At 39.5% G+C, this 20847-nt stretch overlaps 1 protein-coding gene across 1 annotated transcript; it reads right to left on the bottom strand.

Moving 5' to 3' along the window:
- Window positions 1-3864: 3864 nt before the first annotated feature.
- LOC103705156 (flavin-containing monooxygenase FMO GS-OX-like 3) lies at window positions 3865-15376 on the bottom strand. Its single transcript, XM_026803893.2, has 7 exons — window positions 14687-15376; window positions 7156-7226; window positions 6052-6204; window positions 5854-5936; window positions 5050-5185; window positions 4786-4959; window positions 3865-4185 (listed from the first exon to the last, which is right to left on the bottom strand). The coding sequence occupies exons 1-7, from the start codon at window positions 15288-15290 to the stop codon at window positions 4006-4008; spliced, it is 1401 nt and encodes a 466-aa protein (XP_026659694.2). The 5' UTR covers window positions 15291-15376; the 3' UTR covers window positions 3865-4005.
- Window positions 15377-20847: the final 5471 nt, after the last annotated feature.

Raw genomic sequence — 20847 nt, 5'->3', positions numbered from 1 at the left:
GGCCCCGTCAAACCCTAGTTCAAGTGCGGCGACCCGGTCGCTGAGGTTTCGAAGGCAGCGCTCCGTCTCCGCCCACTTCTGGATCCGCCGGGTGGTCGATCTGGATCAGATTGGCCACGCCGTCGAAGAAGTCGAACGAGGGTAGCACGGTTGGAATGGGGCTAAAATTCTATCGAAGTGGCTCAAGTTCGAAACGCACGGGCGTTGATTAAATGCGGAGACCGGATGGCCCCCGTCTGGTTTGTCCGGTGGAGTCGCCATCTGGTCTGCCGATACTTAGATGGTGCTGGTGTGACATACTCACATGTGGAAGGGGCTGCCACGTTGGTGGGGCTCCCCCGCGGGTGGGGAGGGTATGGATAAAACTTGTCTATCCATATCAAAAAATTCTCATATTTTAAAGACCCAACATACATTTTGTTGCATGGGGCTCTTTTTTTTTTTTTTTTTTTGCTTAAAAAAAGGGGGAAGGGGGGAGGAAGGGACAAGCCCACCCCCGCGTAGCAGCCCCGACCACTGGGCCCCCACCCCGCCAGGAGAATGTTCGATGCGGGTAGACCGAGTCGTGTGTTGGGCACCCCGACCTATTTTACTCATACCCTCCCCACCCGTGGGCCGGCTCAGTTATCCGACCCGACCCTCCGTGTGAGTACGTCACACCAGGCACCACCCAGGCTACCAGCCGACCAGTAGCGCTTCCAGACCCCGTGTCCAGGCGTGGGGCATCCGGTCCCCGAATTTAATCGACGCCCGTGCGTTTCGAACCTGGAACCACTTGGTTGGAAGCAAACGCCCCGTTCCAACTGGGCTACCACCTTGGTGGCTGCATGGGGCTCTTTCATAAACTGATGTAAAGATCAGTTAGTCCACCATATTTTTCTTTACAGGAAAATAATAAGATGGCTCCATGTGCTCTAATTCATCATTTGTATTCTGATCTAGAAGCAATACCAAAGTGTTTCAAAGAAGGGTTACCTTGAATTAGGTCTGCGCAGAAAGGGGCCCAGTGGGGGTTGCTACGCAGGTGATGAGGTCTCCTCACCGCCTTTTTTTTTTGTTTTAGCAAAAAAAAAAAAAAAAAAAAAAGAAGAAGAAGCCGAGCGGGGAGATGGACGGAGGGAAGGGGAGTAGGCTGTAGGCATTGGAGGGGGAGATCAAGGGGGCTTGGGCTAGGGTTCAGGCCGAGGTGCTCCTCGACGAGCTCGACGGCGTCCGCGAAGGGGAGGGAATGAGGAAGAGAGCTCTTGGCCGGGAGAACAAGGAGGTCTCTCTGTAGAAGAGAGAAGAAGAAGACGAAGAAGGATCGAGGAGGTCGAATCGCTGGAAGCCGCTCATTTTTAAAGAGGGAGAGAAGGATCGGGAGACGACGGTTATTGTGGGAAGAGAAGGAGATGAAGAGCAGGGAAAAGAAAAGAAGAAATGGCGGAGGACGAGAGGAGGGAGGGTCCGAATATGGGTAGTTGGGCGCAACGTGTAAGGAGGACCGGGCGGATCGCCGCATATTTCTGACCCGTTTGGGATTTGATGGAAGGACGACCTCCATATTTGGAAAAATTACGGGAATGTCCGGTAGAAATTACGGTTGGGGGGGTGGTTTCGGGGAAGAAGAGGGGCTTTTGTGGAGATACAAGAGCGACCTGAGCATGTGGTCAGTGACACATGGAGGGAAGGAACTGGGCTCGGGCGGATGTATTGATGAAAAAGACCGGGACTGTTGGAACGGGAAGCGGGAAATTCTGAGGAAAATAAGGACATACTCCGTAGCGCGGCGGGGTATTGCTATTGGACGAATGAACGGCTCAAGAAAAGTATGGCATTAATCGATCAACGCTCGAGAAAGGGTGGGCACGGAATCCCACGTGGCGAAGTGGTCAGAGGAAAGCAGGGAATGGTGAATTAGTCAAATCGTTCGGTATTTTTCTCGATGATAAAGTTTTTTGGAATGTGACTTTTAGAGCGGGGTCCGGTGGTAGGAGAGTTTCCGTGCATCCGTGATACATGTTTTTGTACACTGCTCCAGATGAACTCGAAAATGGTCTGAAGGAACCTGGCGGAGGACCTCCGGTGCACCGCCATAAGAAATATTCCACTTATACAGAAGGCGATATTACGAGGCAATGGAAGTGAGTCACATAGAAATTAAGCCATGTACTAAACCCAAGAAGAAACGGCATATATATCTTCAAGTTCAAGCCACCCACCGGCTTGGAAAAAGGTGACGAGTAGTTGGGCGAGGCTGGGTGGATGGGCCATGCATCCCGTTTCAAAGGTGGAGGTGGAGAAGCTCCAATGCCTGCTCTCAGTGGTCCTCGAGCTACCAGAGAACCCGTACAAGGCTTCGCAACGGGAATGGGAGGACCAAGCGGTGGTGATCCGGAACTTGAGTCATTGGGTGCTGGCGGAATGAGTGGCGAAGGATGTCACCGCTCGGACGAAGACGGAGGCCAAGGTGGTGTCGCTCACCGACGACCATCTGGTCCTCCGATTCAAGTCGTTGACTAACAGGGATCGGGTGTTGACCGACGGGCCATGGGTGGTGGTGGGCCAGCTGCTTGCCAAGGAGCTTTGAGCTCCTGATTTTGTGATAGGGCAGGACGCTGTCAAAATGGCAGGGGTCTAGTTCCGAATGCCACATCTCCGAGTGGAGTACTGGTCAAGCAAGACAGTGCCTCAGATCGCGATGGTGGCGGGTTAGGCGATTGTCGTCGATGGGTTCACGGATCAGGCACGTGGAGGAATCCTGGACATTTCCACCGCCGGCGTTGGAGGAGGACGGGCTGGATCGGACGCCCATGGTGATGGAGACCGGCGCCTCCCGTTGGGAGCCGGGAACTAGTTTTGGAGAGGACACGGGGCGGCCGACCTTTGGGCCATGGCTTGTGGCCACTGGATCCAGCCACCGCGGGTGGCGAAGGGGCCGCCGCGTCCGAGGAAGGTGATTGAGTCGACTTCCGAGTCGTCGTCCTCGAGGCCGCACTCACCACCTAATTGTTTGAGCTCCCCTGGCTCATCGCCGAATTCGGATGGGTGGCAGAAACCAACGAATGTGGCTAGGCATCGGTCCCTGCCCAAGGATAGGTCGGCCGGCAAAGGTGAGTTCGGCACTGGGTGCGAGCAGCCCCAGAAATTCACATGGCAGACGTTGGCCTGTCAAATAAGCGGCCCAGAACCCCGGCCAACTCCACCAGCGTGGATCTAGGCCAGACCGTTGTGGGGCAGCTCGGGAGTCTGGGCCGAGCATCCAGCCACAACTTCAGGAGCGGGAGGGCCTGCCCTCCCCAGCGGACGATTTGGCGCCGGCTCCGCCTGGGCCATGGTGACCCCCACCCCCATCCGGGCCTCCACCGGGGGGGGGGAGGTGGCAGGGCCCCTAGGTCAGCCTCCAAAGGTGAGGTGTTGTGCGTCGGCATCCCGGGTGGCACAAACATGGGTCCTCAAGAGTCCGAGCCGAGGAAGGGGGTTGTCAGGGTGACGACCAAGGACGATGCGCCCAGCAGTCGGCTAGCCGATCCCCCACGGGGCAGTCAAGCAATCGGACCACTCCTCGATGGTGAGGAAGCTCTTGGCGGTCGTGATAGGGAAAGCGTCCGGCCATGATGGTGGTTATGGTGTAGATGATTGGCCAGCCCAACTCGAGGGGAAGGTGGGTGAGCCCCTGTTGGGAGTGGAGAAGGGGCTGATACCTGGTACAATGCGAAGATGGTGGTGATGGGGGATGGATCGGGCTCTACCGAGGGCACAAGCGTCGGTGAGGGGTTGGTCCGTGTGGGGACGAAGGTAGCCGAGTGGCCTCGTATGTGGCCAACCACTTCGGAGGTACTATTTGGGTTGAGGAGAGGGAGTTGCCTAGTGCACTCCAAGATCTATATTTTTTTAAAATTTTTGGTTGGATCTGTACCCGTACTGTATGATACATCCATTTTAATTAAAAAAAAAGCTCAAAAAAATACATATTTCTACAAATAGCTATTAATAAGTGAAACAATTGTCAAAAACAACATGCGGTCATAAAAACTTTTGAAAATCTCTATGTGCCTCTGCAACTAAATGATCGTCATCCCATTCATCTCGGAAGCTCTCTGGATGGTCTCTCCTGTACTTCGTATTTTCCACAAACATCTGCTTCCTCCACTCCTCCACGGCCGGGTACCCGCATTCATGGGCAAGCCAGTCGAGGTACTCAAACTGCAACATTGGAAAGCAAGTGGGTTCAGGAGACCTGGAAAATGTTGCAGAGGGCCAACATTTTCCATGCCACCGACTGGGTGTTCTCTGCATTCTCATTTTGATGACTACCTAATGGTATGTATATTTTGATTAAAGTTAACTCATACTAACTACATTTTCTCAAAAATTCACTTAATGCTATATATTAGCCAGGATAAGAGCTTTAGACGCTTAGAAATAGAAAAAAAACGGGATCATGCACAAGATTTTACGAAACAGCAGGTTATCTTTGCTAATCCTAAAAGCTTTCTTTTTCTTAACATTCGTTTTCCTTTATTGAGATTCCTGACAGGAAGAACTCTGATAAAAGCCTGTAAATGAATTTGCAGCATACTATAGCAATAGTATATCTCCTCCCCTTTTTGAAAATGAAGAAAGAGAGAAAGGTCGAAGTTTAGACCGCTCACAGTAGTCCTACCCATAGAAAAGATCATGAAAGTGGCAATAAGAATGGTACCCGAATCCATTTGCGATCCCTGAGACTCATGTCATTATTCTAATAATGCCAGGTTCTTTAGAAATTTCAACAGCTCAATGATTGTCCGTATGCATAAGTACCTGAAATTTTGAGAGGTTATGTGTGTATCTTTTGGGCCATCCATCAACTTCCATTTGCAAGTAAAAGGCTTTCACATCTTCCATCATTTCCTCCTGGGTTGGAAGTGCGATCCGTCCTGATAAAACACCTGCTACCCACTTGCTTTGCAGTTCAAACGTGGGAAAAGGGAGCACCTGGCACCAAGGTTATGATCATGTTAAACATTACAGTGCCTTAGAAGGAATCTCCGGAAAAAGAAGCAGAAAAATATCTATGAAGTACACCTTCTGTGGTATTCCAATGAAGGAAAGGCATGGGGCCAGCTCTGGGGGGAAAATGTGCTTATAGAGAGGCCCTACACGATTGTCATCCACATTCACAATACCATTGGTCTTGAGGAAAGGAAAACTATACCTGTACCTGAAAGAAAATAAAGAAAAGTGGAATATCATAAGAAAAATACCATCCAAATATTGTCCTTATGAAACTTATTTATAAGTGCCAGACTAGCATATCTTGAAATCACTGAAACAATATAAGATCACATGCTTAGCTGATCAGATGTGTAAGCAGCAGAAGTAAAACTAGCTAAAGCTTACATCATGCCGCACTTTCAGTTTGTCTATGAATGTTTTTAACGTAAAAACCCGTACATAAATTAGTGCATGTCTTTTCTAAGCACTATATACTTCTTCCACAATAACCGTCATAATTTTTGAAAAAAAAAAAAAAAGGGTTGAGGCATGTTGTCAAAATAAGTCGAGATTTATCCAGCAAAGAAAACAAATAGCAAACAAACAGCAAAACGAAAACAAGCATTTCCACAACTTTCAGCAACTTTAGTGATGTAGCTGGCTGTGCTCGTGTGAGAGCCGTTTGAGCAACCGACCTACCAAAAAAAAGAAGAAATAGGAAATAGAAAAAAGAATTAAAATGCTAAACAATGTGAACAGCCCACCATCTATTCTCTTTAATTTTTAAAGATTTTTATTACCCTCTGCTGTATAATCAACTTTGCTGATCCACCCCTCACCCAAAATTAAAGATTTTATAGGAATTGAATTCTCAACAAATGTCTGTATGCATACCCAGTACAATGTATAATGACATCAACATGGACTGAACTGCCGTCTTGAAACACCACATGACCATCTTCATTAGCCCTTTCTACCTGTGATAATTCAACCGGCATTAGAACTTCTTATCTACATTCAGAATATCACACTCAATGGACACGATCACCCCGATTCTCCCTCACGTGACTCACCAGGGGAAAGAATATTTACCATGGAATGAAGCCACACATTACCATAACCAGGCAGCTTATTGGGAGTTCCGACAAGTGCTGATCTACTTGCAATATGAACCTCTTTAGCAGATCCAGAGATGTCCCTTGAAATGTCATGAGCACTAGTTGAGCTCCCAATTATAACAACCACCTGTCAAAAACATAAAGGGTCCGACATGACAGTGGTTACAGTTTGTAGATCTTTTCGAGCTAGATCAAGATAGTATTATCTATTTAGGACAAAATTTGTTGTACCAGTCAGTATCAGTATATACCGACCGTACCGTACCATATCGATACGAAACAGCCGTACAATATAGAGTATGTATCAATACTCGTTACGTCCTAACTAAGGGTGTAAATAGGTCGGTTTGACCCATGATCCGACCTGCTTAGACCCAACTCAATCCGTTTTGAAGGATCTATGGGCCGGGTCGAGTCCTAAAATTGGACTCGTTTTATTTTTTAGGTCGGATATGGGTTTATTGGATTTAGATCCAACCCAACGTGACCTGACCCATTTAAAATTTGGCTAATTTGATGTTTTCAATCCTACGACCTGATCCGATCCTATCCAAATCTGTAAAATTATTTGGGCTGCAGTCTACGGGGATGTAAACACAAGTTCTGAAACCATGGATGGGTTGACCCAAACCGAACCCAAATATTTTGTGTTGGATCCGAGTTATACATAGATCCGACCCAACTCGAATGACCCGTTGAGTCAAAAATTATAGTTGTGGATCTGACTCGACCAGATCTTCTATCAAGTCGGGTCTGAGTTAGAATCCAAACAAGAAACCGGGTCGGATCGGGTCGGGTCGGGTTTGGATCCAAATTGGGACCCTAATAACAAAACTGGTTGAGTTAGGGTCACTTATTAACCGACCCGACCTATTTGCACCTCTAATCCTAACTGGCCCCATGTCAGACGTGCCGATGTTGTAATAGGATGGTACTAGCATGAGGTCATTACCTAGACGGCAAACCTTGATCTAGGATGTTGTAATGACTTCTTATAGGTGATTTCCCCCAATATACATATTCTAGATGATGTTTTGTGTGAGAATAAATCTTTAGGGAAATTTAGCTGAATGCATACTTGGTCAATGAATGGCTTCGGGGCACGATAGTTGTGGCTGTGAATTTGCTTCCCAGGCCATGCATCAATACCTGAAAAAAAACACATACTACCAATCAGCAGCAAGTTTAAGGAGCAAATTAGAAACCCTACAGTGAATATGGATAGATTATTTGTCCAACATTACACATAAGAGCACTTCCTTGGAAGGTTTTGACGATAATTAGCAAAACTTTTGATAGTTCAAAACAATGAAAACATTTATCATCTTTTGTTTCCTTACCTCTCTAGGTGTATCAATGTATATTGCTAAGCAGCACGTCCAAATAACAAGTGAATTTGGTCAAACTGTGAGTAGGGCTTTAGAGGCGAAAGAATTTTTTAAAAAAAGAATCTTGTGGAAGACATGGCAAAAGTAATATTAGTGCCAACTGATATAGTAAAAATCATGAGAAACAGCAAGATGGATTTAATATGAGAAACATAAATCAATGGGTAGTTGGATGTCATAAACACTGGCTTCAGTAACCCATAAAACAATTGACAAAATTATTATGTCAGGTTATTTTTTGAAATTGCATATATATATATATATATATATATATATATATATATATATATATATATATATATATATATATATATATATATATATGCGTGTGTATGCATATGCACGTATATATAATGCATGGTACATAATATGCATTAACAATAATAAATTAAATGAGATAAATGTGAATTATTTGCCACATATATCTTTAGCAAGCTTGGTACCAACAATTCTGTCCACTCTTTACACACAAGTTCTGGAAACATTGCTATAATTATAATAAATTAGAAATAATAAGAAACTATAGAAAATCTTTGTCTACACACGAAGTGGAAAAGAAAACTATGCAATGGCACACAAGAAGTTTTTTTTCAAGCGAGGCAACCAAAATAGGGTGAAGTACTCTACAAATAACAATTAGATGACAGAATGAATGACTCTAAACTGAAAAGATTTCATAAAGGCGGTTCATGATGCTGTTTTAAAAATTATCGACAAAAAAAATCCTCAACAAGACAAGAGTTTTCTTGAGGAAGGAATATAAGTAATAATATAGTGACTCGGTGGGTTGCATCCGTTGAGATGTGACTTCAAAATAGGTGACCCAAGTCAATCTTCTGGTTATCCTTCAGCAATAACATGAAGTCAAGAACAGAGTAAAAATAGGCGGAGAAGAATATGTTAGCATGTGTTAGGAGACTTGATATGGCCCACTTGATCAAGCTTATCCCACATCAAAATAAACCTCGTTTAAATGGTGACTTAATCCAATCTGATTAGAGGTTATTTGGAGTTTATCTTATCTGGTAGTTTCTGTGATGGATGGAAACTAATGAGCCTGTAGATCCATCACCTAAGACACTCAAATCCTGCATAGGTTGGAAACTCCGGATCTTCTCTCTCTCCTCTTCTTCCCTCTCGTGTGCTTAATCTCAAGGGTACTTAATCAATAATAGCCGGAGATTAATAAAATTTATTTACTTTATAAAATATTCCACTGTGCGTAGTTATCCTACATTGTGGTATCAAAGGCATGTTGGTTGGCATTCGTTCAGAACCCATGTTATTTATGCATGCATAAGTTTTTTGTTTGGGCGATGTGGGACTAAAATTCTCACACATGTCAAAATTCTATTGCCGTATTTGTGAAAACACTTAACAAAGTCGGCCTCCGACTCATACTTTTGACATGAAGTAAGAGGGCTATGTTAGTTAAGCATGTGTAGATTTTTTGTTTGGGTAATGTGGGACTAAACCCATCTATTTCTTCTTACCATGCTTAAAGGAAATAGAGGAGTTAGCCATGGCGCAGCTGCTGTGGCCCGCTGCCCAGCGAGCCCGCAACGGCTGCGACCCGCCATGGCCACCACGGGCGAAGAAGAACAAAAAAAAAAAATATGAAGGGATTAACAGGTTTCGGGTTATTGGGTTTCAACCCGAAACCCACAAATTTGAATCCGTTTGGCCTAAACTGTGCTTTTATAGTTAACCCCCTGACAGTATATTAATTCAGATAAAGGGGCTTTAGAAATTTATATTTAATCCCCAGAGGAAATCTGAATTACATAAAGGTCTCTAAATATGTTTAATAGACCCCTGACATATGTTATTTCACAAAAAGGGTCTTCAGAAACGTACATATGGTCCACAGATGTAAGTTTTATTACATATAGGTCCTCCAATATATTTATTTAGTCCATGTACTCAAGTTTCATTACAGAATAGTACACTGATAATTATATATTGCTCCCTATAATGAATTGTATTGTGTAAATAATCAATTTAGATGCTTTCTTATGATTAATCATGATTATTTAAATTGTTTATATTTTCATGGTCAAGGGTGATATATGCATAAGACAAAGATGATTAAATTTTTGCATATTTGTGATAACAGCCAAAGCATCCCATAAATTTTTGAATGCTTTAATTTAGTCAATAAAAGGTCTTTTATCACCATTTCATGAAATTGAACACTTGCATCATACATAATGATCCGGCCCCAAAGGGAACTCATTATATAAGGTTAATGATGGGATAAAATAATATTATTAGTATGATATTTATGATGAGATCTTATTGGATATCAAGTAAAATTATCCATTGAATAACGGTGCCCAAGAAAAGCTTATCAAAAAGGCATACGTGCCTAAGAAAGGCTGGTACTTAAGTGAACCTAATGCTACACCACCGATCTGGAGCTGATCTGGCTGTTATTTTTTGGATTTTTTAACTAGACATCTAAAGTTCATTAACTATTATACTTAATGCATTAGTTTTATCATAAAGGGGTAAATCATATAAAGTTATTATTTGGGATAATTAAGATGAATTATAATAATTCATATAAAGTATTTATTCCATTAAAGCTTTATTTTGATACCGTTTATAAAGAAAAATGTCATGATAATTTGGAAGTAGCCACAGCATCTTAAATTATTATGATGTGTAATTTTGGATCACATTCAGAGTCGTGAGACAAAATTAAGAGATTAAAATGTTATCTAATATTGCAATTAAGTTAGTGAAATAATTATTATGCCCACAGAAAAATAATTATTTTATTATTTTAATTGAAATAAGATAGTGAATTCATCACTAAATAAGAATTTTTTATGTCCACAGATAATGAAAATTTCTTATTTTTGGTGTGTGATATTTACTAGTCTTATTAATAAAGTTTAAGTGAATTCAGTGCATGTTGCAACCTTTGCCCATAGGGAGGTTTGAATTTACTTTAATTTTGGAAATATTTCATAGCATAATATATTCTTGGTATTTGCAGCTGTTCCTACTACATTTTTGAGTATTGAATCATCTAGAGTTCCATTATTGAGTAGTGATAATTTTTTTGTCTGGAAAGATAAAATTTTGTTGACTTTGGGGTGCATGGACCTTGATTTGGTGTTTCGTGTGGATGAACCACCCATCCCCACAAAATCAAGTTCGCCAACTGATAAGGCTTCTTATGAGCGGTGGGAGCGATCTAATCGCTTAAGTTTAATGCTCATTAAGTCTTATATCAGTAAGAGCATCAGGAGTTTGATCCCTGATTGCCATAAGGCAAAGGATTTCATGAAGGCCATAGAAGAGCAGTTTATCAGCTCTGATAAGGCATTGGCTAGCACCCTGATAAAAAAGCTTTCAGACATGAAGCATAACGGTTCTAAACGTGTGCGTGAATACATTATGAAGATGCGTGACATTGCTGCTCGACTCAGAGTCTTAGAGATAGAGATTTCAGAGTCATTTTTGGGACATTTCATTTTGAACTCTCTTCCTAAAAAATATAGTCCTTTTCAAATTTTCTATAACACACATAAGGAAAAATGGTCAATTAATGAACTTCTGACCATGTGTGTTCAAGAGGAAGAGAGATTAAAGTGTGAGACTCTTGAAGTTGCTAATTTGGCATCTCAAGGTAAAGGAAAGGCTCATAAACGAAAAGGTGCCCTTAAAGGGAAGAATACTAAAGTGTCTTCCAAGCATGAAGATAATAAGGTTGTATGCTTCTTTTGCAAAAAAAAGGGATACATGAAGAAGGATTGTACCAAATACAGAAAATGGCTCGAGAGAAAAGGTAATCTACTATCTCTTGTGTGTTATGAGTCTAATTTTGTCAATATTCCTAATAATACATGGTGGATTGACTCTGATACTACAATTCGCATTGCCAATATCATGTAGGGCTTCCTCTCCCTAAAAAAACCAATGACAAATGAACGATGCATCTATTCGGAAAATGGGATGAGTTCATCGGTCGAAGGAGTTGGAACATTTAGATTAGTTTTGCATTTTGGTTATGTTTTGGATCTAGAAAGAACCTTTTATATTCCATCCTTTTCTAGTAATTTAATTTTTGTTTCAAGATTGTTGCCATTTGGTTATCAATTCAATTTCAGTAATGAGAAATTTGTTTTGATGAAAAACAATGATGTTGTTGGTGATGGTTTTCAGACAAATGGATTATTCAAAATTAATTTAGATCCTTCATATAAAACTAATTTTTCAAACCTGCATGATGAGATTGGCATAAAGAGGAACATTATTAAGGAGAACTCCTCGTTATTATGGCATAGGCGACTGGGACATATCTCAATGGCAAGAATAAATAGATTAGTAAATGAAGGAGTACTAGATACTCTTGATTTTACTGACTTTGGTAATTGTGAGGATTACATAAAGGGAAAGCAAACCAACAAGATCACTAAAGGAGCCAAAAGGAGTTCTGAGACTTTTCAGATAATGCATACAAATCTTTGTGGACCAATTATCCCACCTTGTCTGAATGGTCAGAGATATTTTATCTTATTCATTGATGACCATACTCGGTATATGTATATCTATCTTTTATATGATAAGGCTGAGGCACTTAATGCTTTTAAAACATATAAAGCAGAGGTAGAGAAACAAAATGAAAAGAAAATTAAAATTGTAAGGTCAAACAGGGATGGAGTATTATGGAAGGTACATAAAATCTGGACAGATGCCTGGGCTATTTGCTACATTCCTTAAAGAAGATGCAATAATTGCTCAATATTCAAAGCAGAAAATACCACAATAAAATGGTGTGGCAGAAAGAAGGAATCGTACGCTAATGGACATGGTAAGAAGCATGCTTAGTCGTTCGAATATCCCTATCAAGCTATGATGTGAAGCTTTAAAAACCGCTGTATATGTACTAAATAGGGTTCCATCTAAGACTATTCCTAAAACTCCTTTTGAGTTGTGGAGAGAATGGAAACCAAGTTTAGGATATTTACATATATAGGGTTTTCCAGTTGTGGTGAGGATTTATAATCCACACATGAAGAAATTAGACCCCAGGACGGTTAGCGGTTTCTTTATTGGGTATGCTGAAAACTCCAAAAAATTCAAATTCTATTGTCCCGCACACACACCTAGAATCAAAAGGAAGGAATTGATTTTCATGAAACCTTCTCTCCAGTTTCTAAGAAGAACTCTTTTAGGATAGTCATGGCATTAGTAGCTCATTTTGACTTAGAGCTATATCAGATGGATGTGAAAACAGCTTTTTTGAATGGTGATCTTGAGAAAATAGTATACATGGATCAGCTTGAAGGATTTTATCTAAGGATAGTCATCTAGTTTGTAAGTTAAAAAAATCCATATATGGATTTAAACAGGCCTCCCGCCAATGGTATATTAAGTTTTCCAACATTGTTACTTCATATAGTTTTACCGAGAACATTGTTGATCAAGATATATACCTTAGGGTCAGTGAGAGTAAATATATATCTTTCTAGTCCTATATGTGGATGATATTTTAAGTGCAATTAGTGACTTGGGTTTGCTACGTGAAACTAAAGATTTTCTTTCTAAACACTTTGAGATGAAGGATTTGGGTGAAGCTTCATATGTCATTAGCATAGAGATTCATAGAAATAGATCCCGAATGATATTGGGATTGTCTCAAAGGGCCTACATCGAAAGAGTTTTAGAAAGATTTAATATGAAATTTTGTTCATCTTCAGTAGCACCCATTGTCAAAGGAGACAAATTCAGTTTAAGACAATCACGATAAAATAGTTTGGAACTAGAGAATATGAAAAGCATACCTTATGCTTCTGCAGTTGGTAGATTGATGTATGCTCAAGTATATACTTGTCCAGACATTGCATTTGCAGTAGGAATGTTGGAAAGATACCAAAGCAATCCAGGGCAGGAACATTGGAAAGCTGCTAAGAAAGTGATGCGGTATCTACGAGGAATCAAAAACTTCAAGCTTACTTATAGACATACAGATTTCTTGGAAGTTGTTGGATATTTAGATTCAGATTTTGTTGGGTGTCCGGATACAAGGAAGTCTACTTCAGGATATGTTTTTCTCTTGGCTGGGGGAGCTATATCTTGGAGAAGCATCAAGCAGTCTATAACTGCTTCATTAACTATGGAAGCAGAATTGTTGCATGCTATGAAGTGACTTATCATGCTATATGGCTAAGGAATTTCATCGCAGGACTAACGGTCGTCGATTCTATATCAAAGCCAATAAAGATATATTGTAATAATTTGGCTGCAGTTTTCTTCTCTAAGGATAATAAAAGTGGCAGCCGTAATGAATACATAGATATAAAGTATTTGGTTGTGAGAGATAAAGTAACATATAGAGATGTGTTTATTGATCATATCAGTACGGAGCTGATGATTGCTGATCATGTGACCAAAGCATTGCCGACTAAAGTTTATACTGATCATGTGGATCATATGGGACTTGTTAGCTCATTTGATGTATGATTTTTCTCTTATTTTGATATTTACATTTGTGAATAATGCTTACAGCTTTGATGAATAATATATGACTATGGTTGTGCACATAAAGTTTATTTTTGTCATATATGGTATCTTTTGATACATAAAGAAAGAACCCTAAGGGACTATTATTTAGTCATTTGGTAAGATATGGATATATCTTATAAAGTACACATCAATAGATACCTTACATTGTAATACATGGAAGGAAATGTCTTCATAATAAGATATAACTGTTATGATTCTTATAATGGTATTTATTGATAAAGGATACAAGATTGGATAAATTTAATGGCCATAATACAGTTTTGTCACCTATATGTTACGTGGGCCAGGTGGGGGAATGTTAACATGTCTTCTGATTTTAGGAGACTTGATGTGGCCCACTTGATCAAGCTTATCCCACATCAAGATAAACCTCGTTTAAATTGTGACTTAATCCAATCTGATTAGAGGTTATTTAGAGTTTATCTTATCTGATAGTTTCTGTGATGGATGGAAACTAATTAGAGACAAACCTTAAAGATAAGGATTCGGATCCCTAACCTAGCACTATAAATAAACCCGTGGATCTATCACCTAAGGCACTCATAGGTTGGAAGCTTCAGAACTTCTCTCTCTTCTGCAAGTCTCTTCTTTTCTTCCCCCAACGATGGCGGGAGGTTAGTAAAATTTATTTAATTTATAAAATATTCCGTTGGGCATTAGTTATCCTACAGAAAACAGTACCAGGAATGTCGGCGACCCGAGGCTCCGTATAGTGGCCATTGCAAACGACCACCGCATCATATACCTCGCTCTCGTCACCGCCATCGCCGCCTCTGACCCTCCTCGACCTGACCGCCCACCTCCCGTCCTTTTCCCTCTCCACCTGGCCAACCTCCGTCCAGAACCGGACCAGCCCGTAGAGATCGAAATCCCGAGCGAAATCCTCCAGGTAGCGCAGCACTTCGGGGTGTCCGGGGAACCGCCGGGGGTCCCCCTTGCCGTTGCCGTTGCCGCGGCGGTGGCGGGCGACGAAGGGGTAGTCGAGGAAGCCCATGGATTCGCGGGGGATGTTGGTGCGGAGGGACTCGTAGAGGCTGGATTGGACGACCTCGCGGCCGGGGTCGAGGCTGAGGGGGTCAGACTCGACGGCGGGGGTGTAGACCCAGGTCCCGCCGACCGAACCGCCGCGCTCGAGGATGACGACGCGCTGGCCCTCCCGCCGAAGCTCGCGAGCGGAAACGAGGCCGGAGGCGCCAGCGCCAAGTACAGCGACGCGGCGGCGGGTCTTCGGATGGAGGGAGGCGGAGGGGAGGTGGCGGGGAGCGAGAGGCGAGGAGGAGGGCATGGCAGATGGAGGGCGAGAGACGACGAGTGATGGAACCTTGGTGAGGAAAGAAATCTTATCGCGGTTCCTGGGCTCCGCGAAGCCTGACGTGGCATCTCCTGAATGGCATGAAAGCGATCCTGCACCATGCATTGATTATTATAAAAGAATTACAACCCACAATGCGTGGTTGTAATTTTTTGTTTTCTAAAATTTATTTTATTTTATTTACCTATTCATTCTACGTGTATTTCAAAAATAGTTAGAAAAAATTTATAAAAAAATCATCCTATGCATCATATTATTCTTTTTTTAAATTTGGTGTTCCTCTAACTCACTCTCCAGACCCTCATCATCTTATCGTGGATGGCAGGTGTTATTTTCAATTAATATTTATTTAAAAGGTTTTTCAATATTTTTATATTTTATTGCTGGGAACTTAGAAAAATATTAGAACTCAACTCATCTGCATTGGAATCATTCAGATCCGCATCATTCGTCGCAATTTTTTTTATTTTCTTTAAAAAAATGTGCATTCATGGCTGATTTAATTGGTCGATCGCCGCATTTGCATTTTTTTTACGTGAAATTAGTCCAAATTTTTAAAAAGCTTTCATTGCTGATATTTAATGAATATGGGAATGAAGCTGGCAGTGTAAGTGTAAAATGTCAGCATGTTAATCTTAGTTATTCTTACAAAATATCAGAATAAGTTTACCAATAGCGAGAAGTTCAAAATCTTATCTGGTCCGGTATCCATGTTTTCCTATTCTAATTCCTGGTTTTAAGAAGAAAAATTGATGGTATTTGATGCTGATAAGTACAACAGATGCACTAGATATTACTGAATTACACCATCACAGGAAATATGTCCGTTTACCGCAGAGTGCGCAGTCACGTTGAAGCATGATACTCAGGCTGATCGTCCTTATACATGACTACATAATATGAGCATTTTATAGGACTGAAAACCGACAAAAGATGAATCAAATATTAATATATTCATATTATTTAATAAATACGGATATGAATAAAAAATAAATATTAAAATTAATATCTATATTTGTTCTAAACTGATATGGATATGAATCGAATATCAAACATTTTCATATTTGTTATAAACATATACGGATACTAATCACATTTAAACATATTCATAATTTCTTATCTAATATAAATCAGATATTTTTTCAGATATTAATCAAATTTGAACGAAATTCAAGAATAAAAATTAGCAATAAAGACATGATCCCAAAAAAAAAAATTAATTTAAAAAATATAATTTTAATAAGTATTTATTAATAATAAAAACTAATAATTTCATAAAGGATATGCCGCTCAAAGTTCATCGTTACTGAAGTAGACAGAATCTATGACACCTTCAAGACATCTCACAACTGTCATCGGTTACAATTGCCAGGTGAAAACTAAGAAATAGACGGGACCTTAGAAACCCTAGTTGTTTAAAGATGGCGAAGAGGAAAGAGAGACGAAATGGACAAATGAGAGATTTGAGTTTTTCAGGCATGCAAGGTGATTCGAAGAATTTTATTTGAATCGGATATTCCGTATTCGGATTACTGTCTTAAGTAGCAGTCATTCGATATCTTGTTTCTTTTAGTTTAAGTTTGGTTAATCACTTAATTGGTTCCTTGATTTAACTTAACTTAAATTTATTCTTTTCATTTATTCTTATTATATAGATATGCAGATCTAGATCCGAATCCGAAAAAATCAGGTGCATCTGCATCCATATCCGTATCTGGGAGTTTTGTAACTGATTATCTGAATTCATATCCGGATCTGATTGGACCAAAAAATTAGTATTCGAATCCGATCCAAATTAGATACGAATATGAATATGGTTGGATATAATGCGACCCGGTTTTAGCCCTAACATTTTGTTTACAAAATTTGAAAAGTATTTTACAATCTATTTTGTTTTCAACTTTCGTATCCCCGATCAGAGCATCCATGGACAAAAGAGCGGCTTGTCATGGAACAAAAAATGGCCATGTTTTGTTAAACTATTTGTAGAGGAAAACAAAAAGATAGAGAGGGGAAAAAAAATTATTTCTCTATTTCATCATATTCGGTACATCTTGTGAGTTATATATACTCATATACAAACTTCATATAAGAAAAATAATATAGATTGATATATGATGATGCTAACCAAGAAAAATATTATGGGTAATAAGATTGTTGTATGATTCCTAAAATCACTCTAACAAGATCATGCTAACAAAAAAAATAATATAGGTCGATGCAGGATCATGCTAATAAAGAAAAATATTATGGGTGATGTAGGTTGTTACATGATCCCTATAATTATATTAATATCTCTTCTCAAACTCAAAATGGTACTGTAGGTGCTAATTTGAGTTTGAAAACTAGATCACGAATGTACCCAGAAACTGATGTGTTAGATCAAGAGCCAAAGTAATAGCTCAAAAACTGACGTGATTGACTAAAAACTAACATAGCAGCTCAGAGGCTGACATGGTGGTAGATCAAGAGTTGATGTTGCAGCATAGAGCCTGCTGTGGCAGAACACGAGCTAGTATAGTAGCCTAGAAACTGATGTAATAAATTAGAAGTTGACATAACAACCTAGAAGCCGATATGACAGACTGATGTGTTAAAATGATGTGACAATATAGAATTTGATATGGCAGAACAGAAGCTGACATAGTAGCTTAGAAACTAATGTAGCAAATCAGAAAGCTAACGCAACAAACTGATGTGTTTAGCAATGCTGATGTAGCAAACTGATACGTCCACTAACATGACTGACTAACATACTGAACTGATGTTTGTTGATGTATTTGACTGACATGACTAATTGATGTATCTGTCGATGTGCCTGATTGACTTGTCTGATGATGTGGCAGCAAGAAAATACATAGCGAGGAGAGGGCTAAGAGAGAAAGCAACTGAAGGTCAAAAATTCTCATAGATGGAGACACCATGGAAGAGGAGTAAGAGACCTCGAATTGGATGGTGAAGGAGCCAGAGGCAGCAAATAAAAGCAGAGAAAGAGAAAATGGTTGAGTGACAGTGAGAAATGATGACCAAATATCTGATGCTGAGAAGACAAGTAGTAGAAAGGAGCTGTAGATCCATAAAAAATTAAAAAAATTCAGGCGTTAATCTACTAGAAATAGAGGATATCTAGATCTACAAAGGAATATGGGATATTCGAATGCTGATTAACTAGAAAATAGAGGATCTATGGAAAAATAGAGGATCTGCGGATCCATCAAAAAATAGAGAATCTTCGGATGTTGATTCACTCGGAAACAGAGATCGATAGATTGGCAATGGAGGTCTTCAGACATAGCAGCGATGGCCATAGCAATGACGAAAAAGATGGTGGCGGTAGATTAGGTGATCTGTGGCTCTAATACCAAGTTAAAATATTTGCAGAAGAGAAAAACAAAAATACTAATAATAATTTTATTTCTCTATTTCGTCACATTCGGTATATTTTAGGGGTTATATATACTCCTGTACATCCTTAATATAAAAAAAAAATTAATATAGAATGATATATTATCACACTAAAAAAAAATATTATGGATGATACAAGTCGTTATGTGATCTCTAAAATCAGTCTAACAAGACCATGCTTACACAAGAAAATAATATAGATCGATATAAGATCACGTTAATAAAGAAAAATATTATGGATGATGCAGGTTGTTACATGATCTCTAAAATTATACTAACATATTTATTGAATACCAGATATGATAATCTATCTCCTTGGCTAATGGAGGGATACTTTAAAGGCATCGCAGAGAATATGCCTTGGCTACTTCCATCCGACATCTAAAATCCGTTAGCTTTAGTACGTAGAAGAAACCGATTAGAAGAAAAACCACTACTTGGTGCATGGAGAAAGTAATTGGTTGGTGGGTAACCATGCAACCTGGCAGCTAGTGATATATTCATTTTAAAACCAATTCTAATCAAAGTCTATAGGTAGCCTTTTGGTCCCCTAAAGTTACGCGTATGTCTGTCATACTTCTTTAGCTGTGGTTTTTCCTCTTGTAGGAAGATTCAAGATTACCCTCTTACTGGTGCCCTCTACTGGTCTTGCAGGAATTTCTGCCTGTTTGCCAGGGAACATGCCATAGGACAAACTTTGGATCCACCCTCAAGATTTTTGTCAAAGTTATGACACATTGTACATATCTATGATTCCTACTTTCATTTTATTTATTCCTACTTTTATTCCATTGGTTATGGGTTCATTGTTCTCTTTACCCATGGGATGATTGTCCCCTTGCAATCCTATATATTTATACCCAATATCTGAATTAAAGCTGCACAACCCTTTAGCAATTCAAATTTTAAATCCAAATTTCAAAATTTAGATGGTATCAAGCTTGGCGATTTCATCCAACACATCTTCTTTTCCTCATTCTCTAGCTCCCTTCTTACTACCACTTATTTTCCTCTCTTTTTTTTGTGTTATTGTGTATCTTGCTTTTTGCGTGAACTTCTACCATACCAAATCACCAAAGCATCTCAATACTCCCGTGGATGGAAAGGCAAAAAAAAAAAAATTGGAGCCCTTCCTATGTACATCATTTAGATAACCCAGAAACTCTCATGGTGTCTCAAGTTATGCCATATTTAAACTTGTACCATAGGATCATAGGCATAAATTATACTAGATATAAGTGTCAAATGAGAATTTGACTGGACAAAGGGTAAAATTATCTAGCTAATAGCTGAAGGTGTATGTACGTTATCCCCAATATATAAACAGGGATAAACCCCATTTATCCTCTAAAGTGTCACATGCGTCGAGATTTCAGGTGGGATATTTTATACTCATTATCCAATCAAACTCCCAGGACTATACTTTTATCGAGTATAATTTATACATAAAGTCTCATGGTACAAGTTTAAACCGATTAAACAATTGATTTAGGCCTTCTACAATATAAATATAACAAAATAATATTAGTAATATTAGTAGTATTATATGAAACTATTATAATAATACCATATCACATGATATTATAATATTGTAATATTATTATGAAATTATTAAGTCATAGTATTATATCATAACATTATAGTATAATATATAGTATAATTTTCTAATTTACAGTGTATTATGTGACATTATTATCGTACAGTTGTATTATTATATTACGGAGATTGGAAGGGCAAACTTGTTCAATTTTATGAAATGCCATTTTTTTTCCTCCACTTATTCCCAAGTAATATCATAACAGCACTTCTTATTCTCAGTTAGCATCCAACCATACAAACAGCATAAGTGTAAATATTGCTTGGGACAACAACATATTTTTCCAAACATAAAATAAGATTTTTTTCGCTGGAAACAGAAAATAAGGTTTAAAGCCACTAAACTCAATATAAACTAAATGGCTTAATATAGCTTTTCTTATCCCCATCAAACTGATTCCCCATCCAAATGCAGCCTAAGGCCTATTTTAGATACAGGAGAAGGAATGAGATCAGATGTTAATCATGCTCCATCCCTGGGATAAATACCAGATATATTAAAAAATGGCCTGGATTTCTTATATGACCA

Source organism: Phoenix dactylifera, chromosome 2 (genome assembly GCF_009389715.1).
Source record: "Phoenix dactylifera cultivar Barhee BC4 chromosome 2, palm_55x_up_171113_PBpolish2nd_filt_p, whole genome shotgun sequence".
In the NCBI taxonomy this organism is placed as follows: Eukaryota; Viridiplantae; Streptophyta; class Magnoliopsida; order Arecales; family Arecaceae; genus Phoenix; species Phoenix dactylifera.
This window is presented reverse-complemented; position numbering and strand designations above follow the sequence as displayed.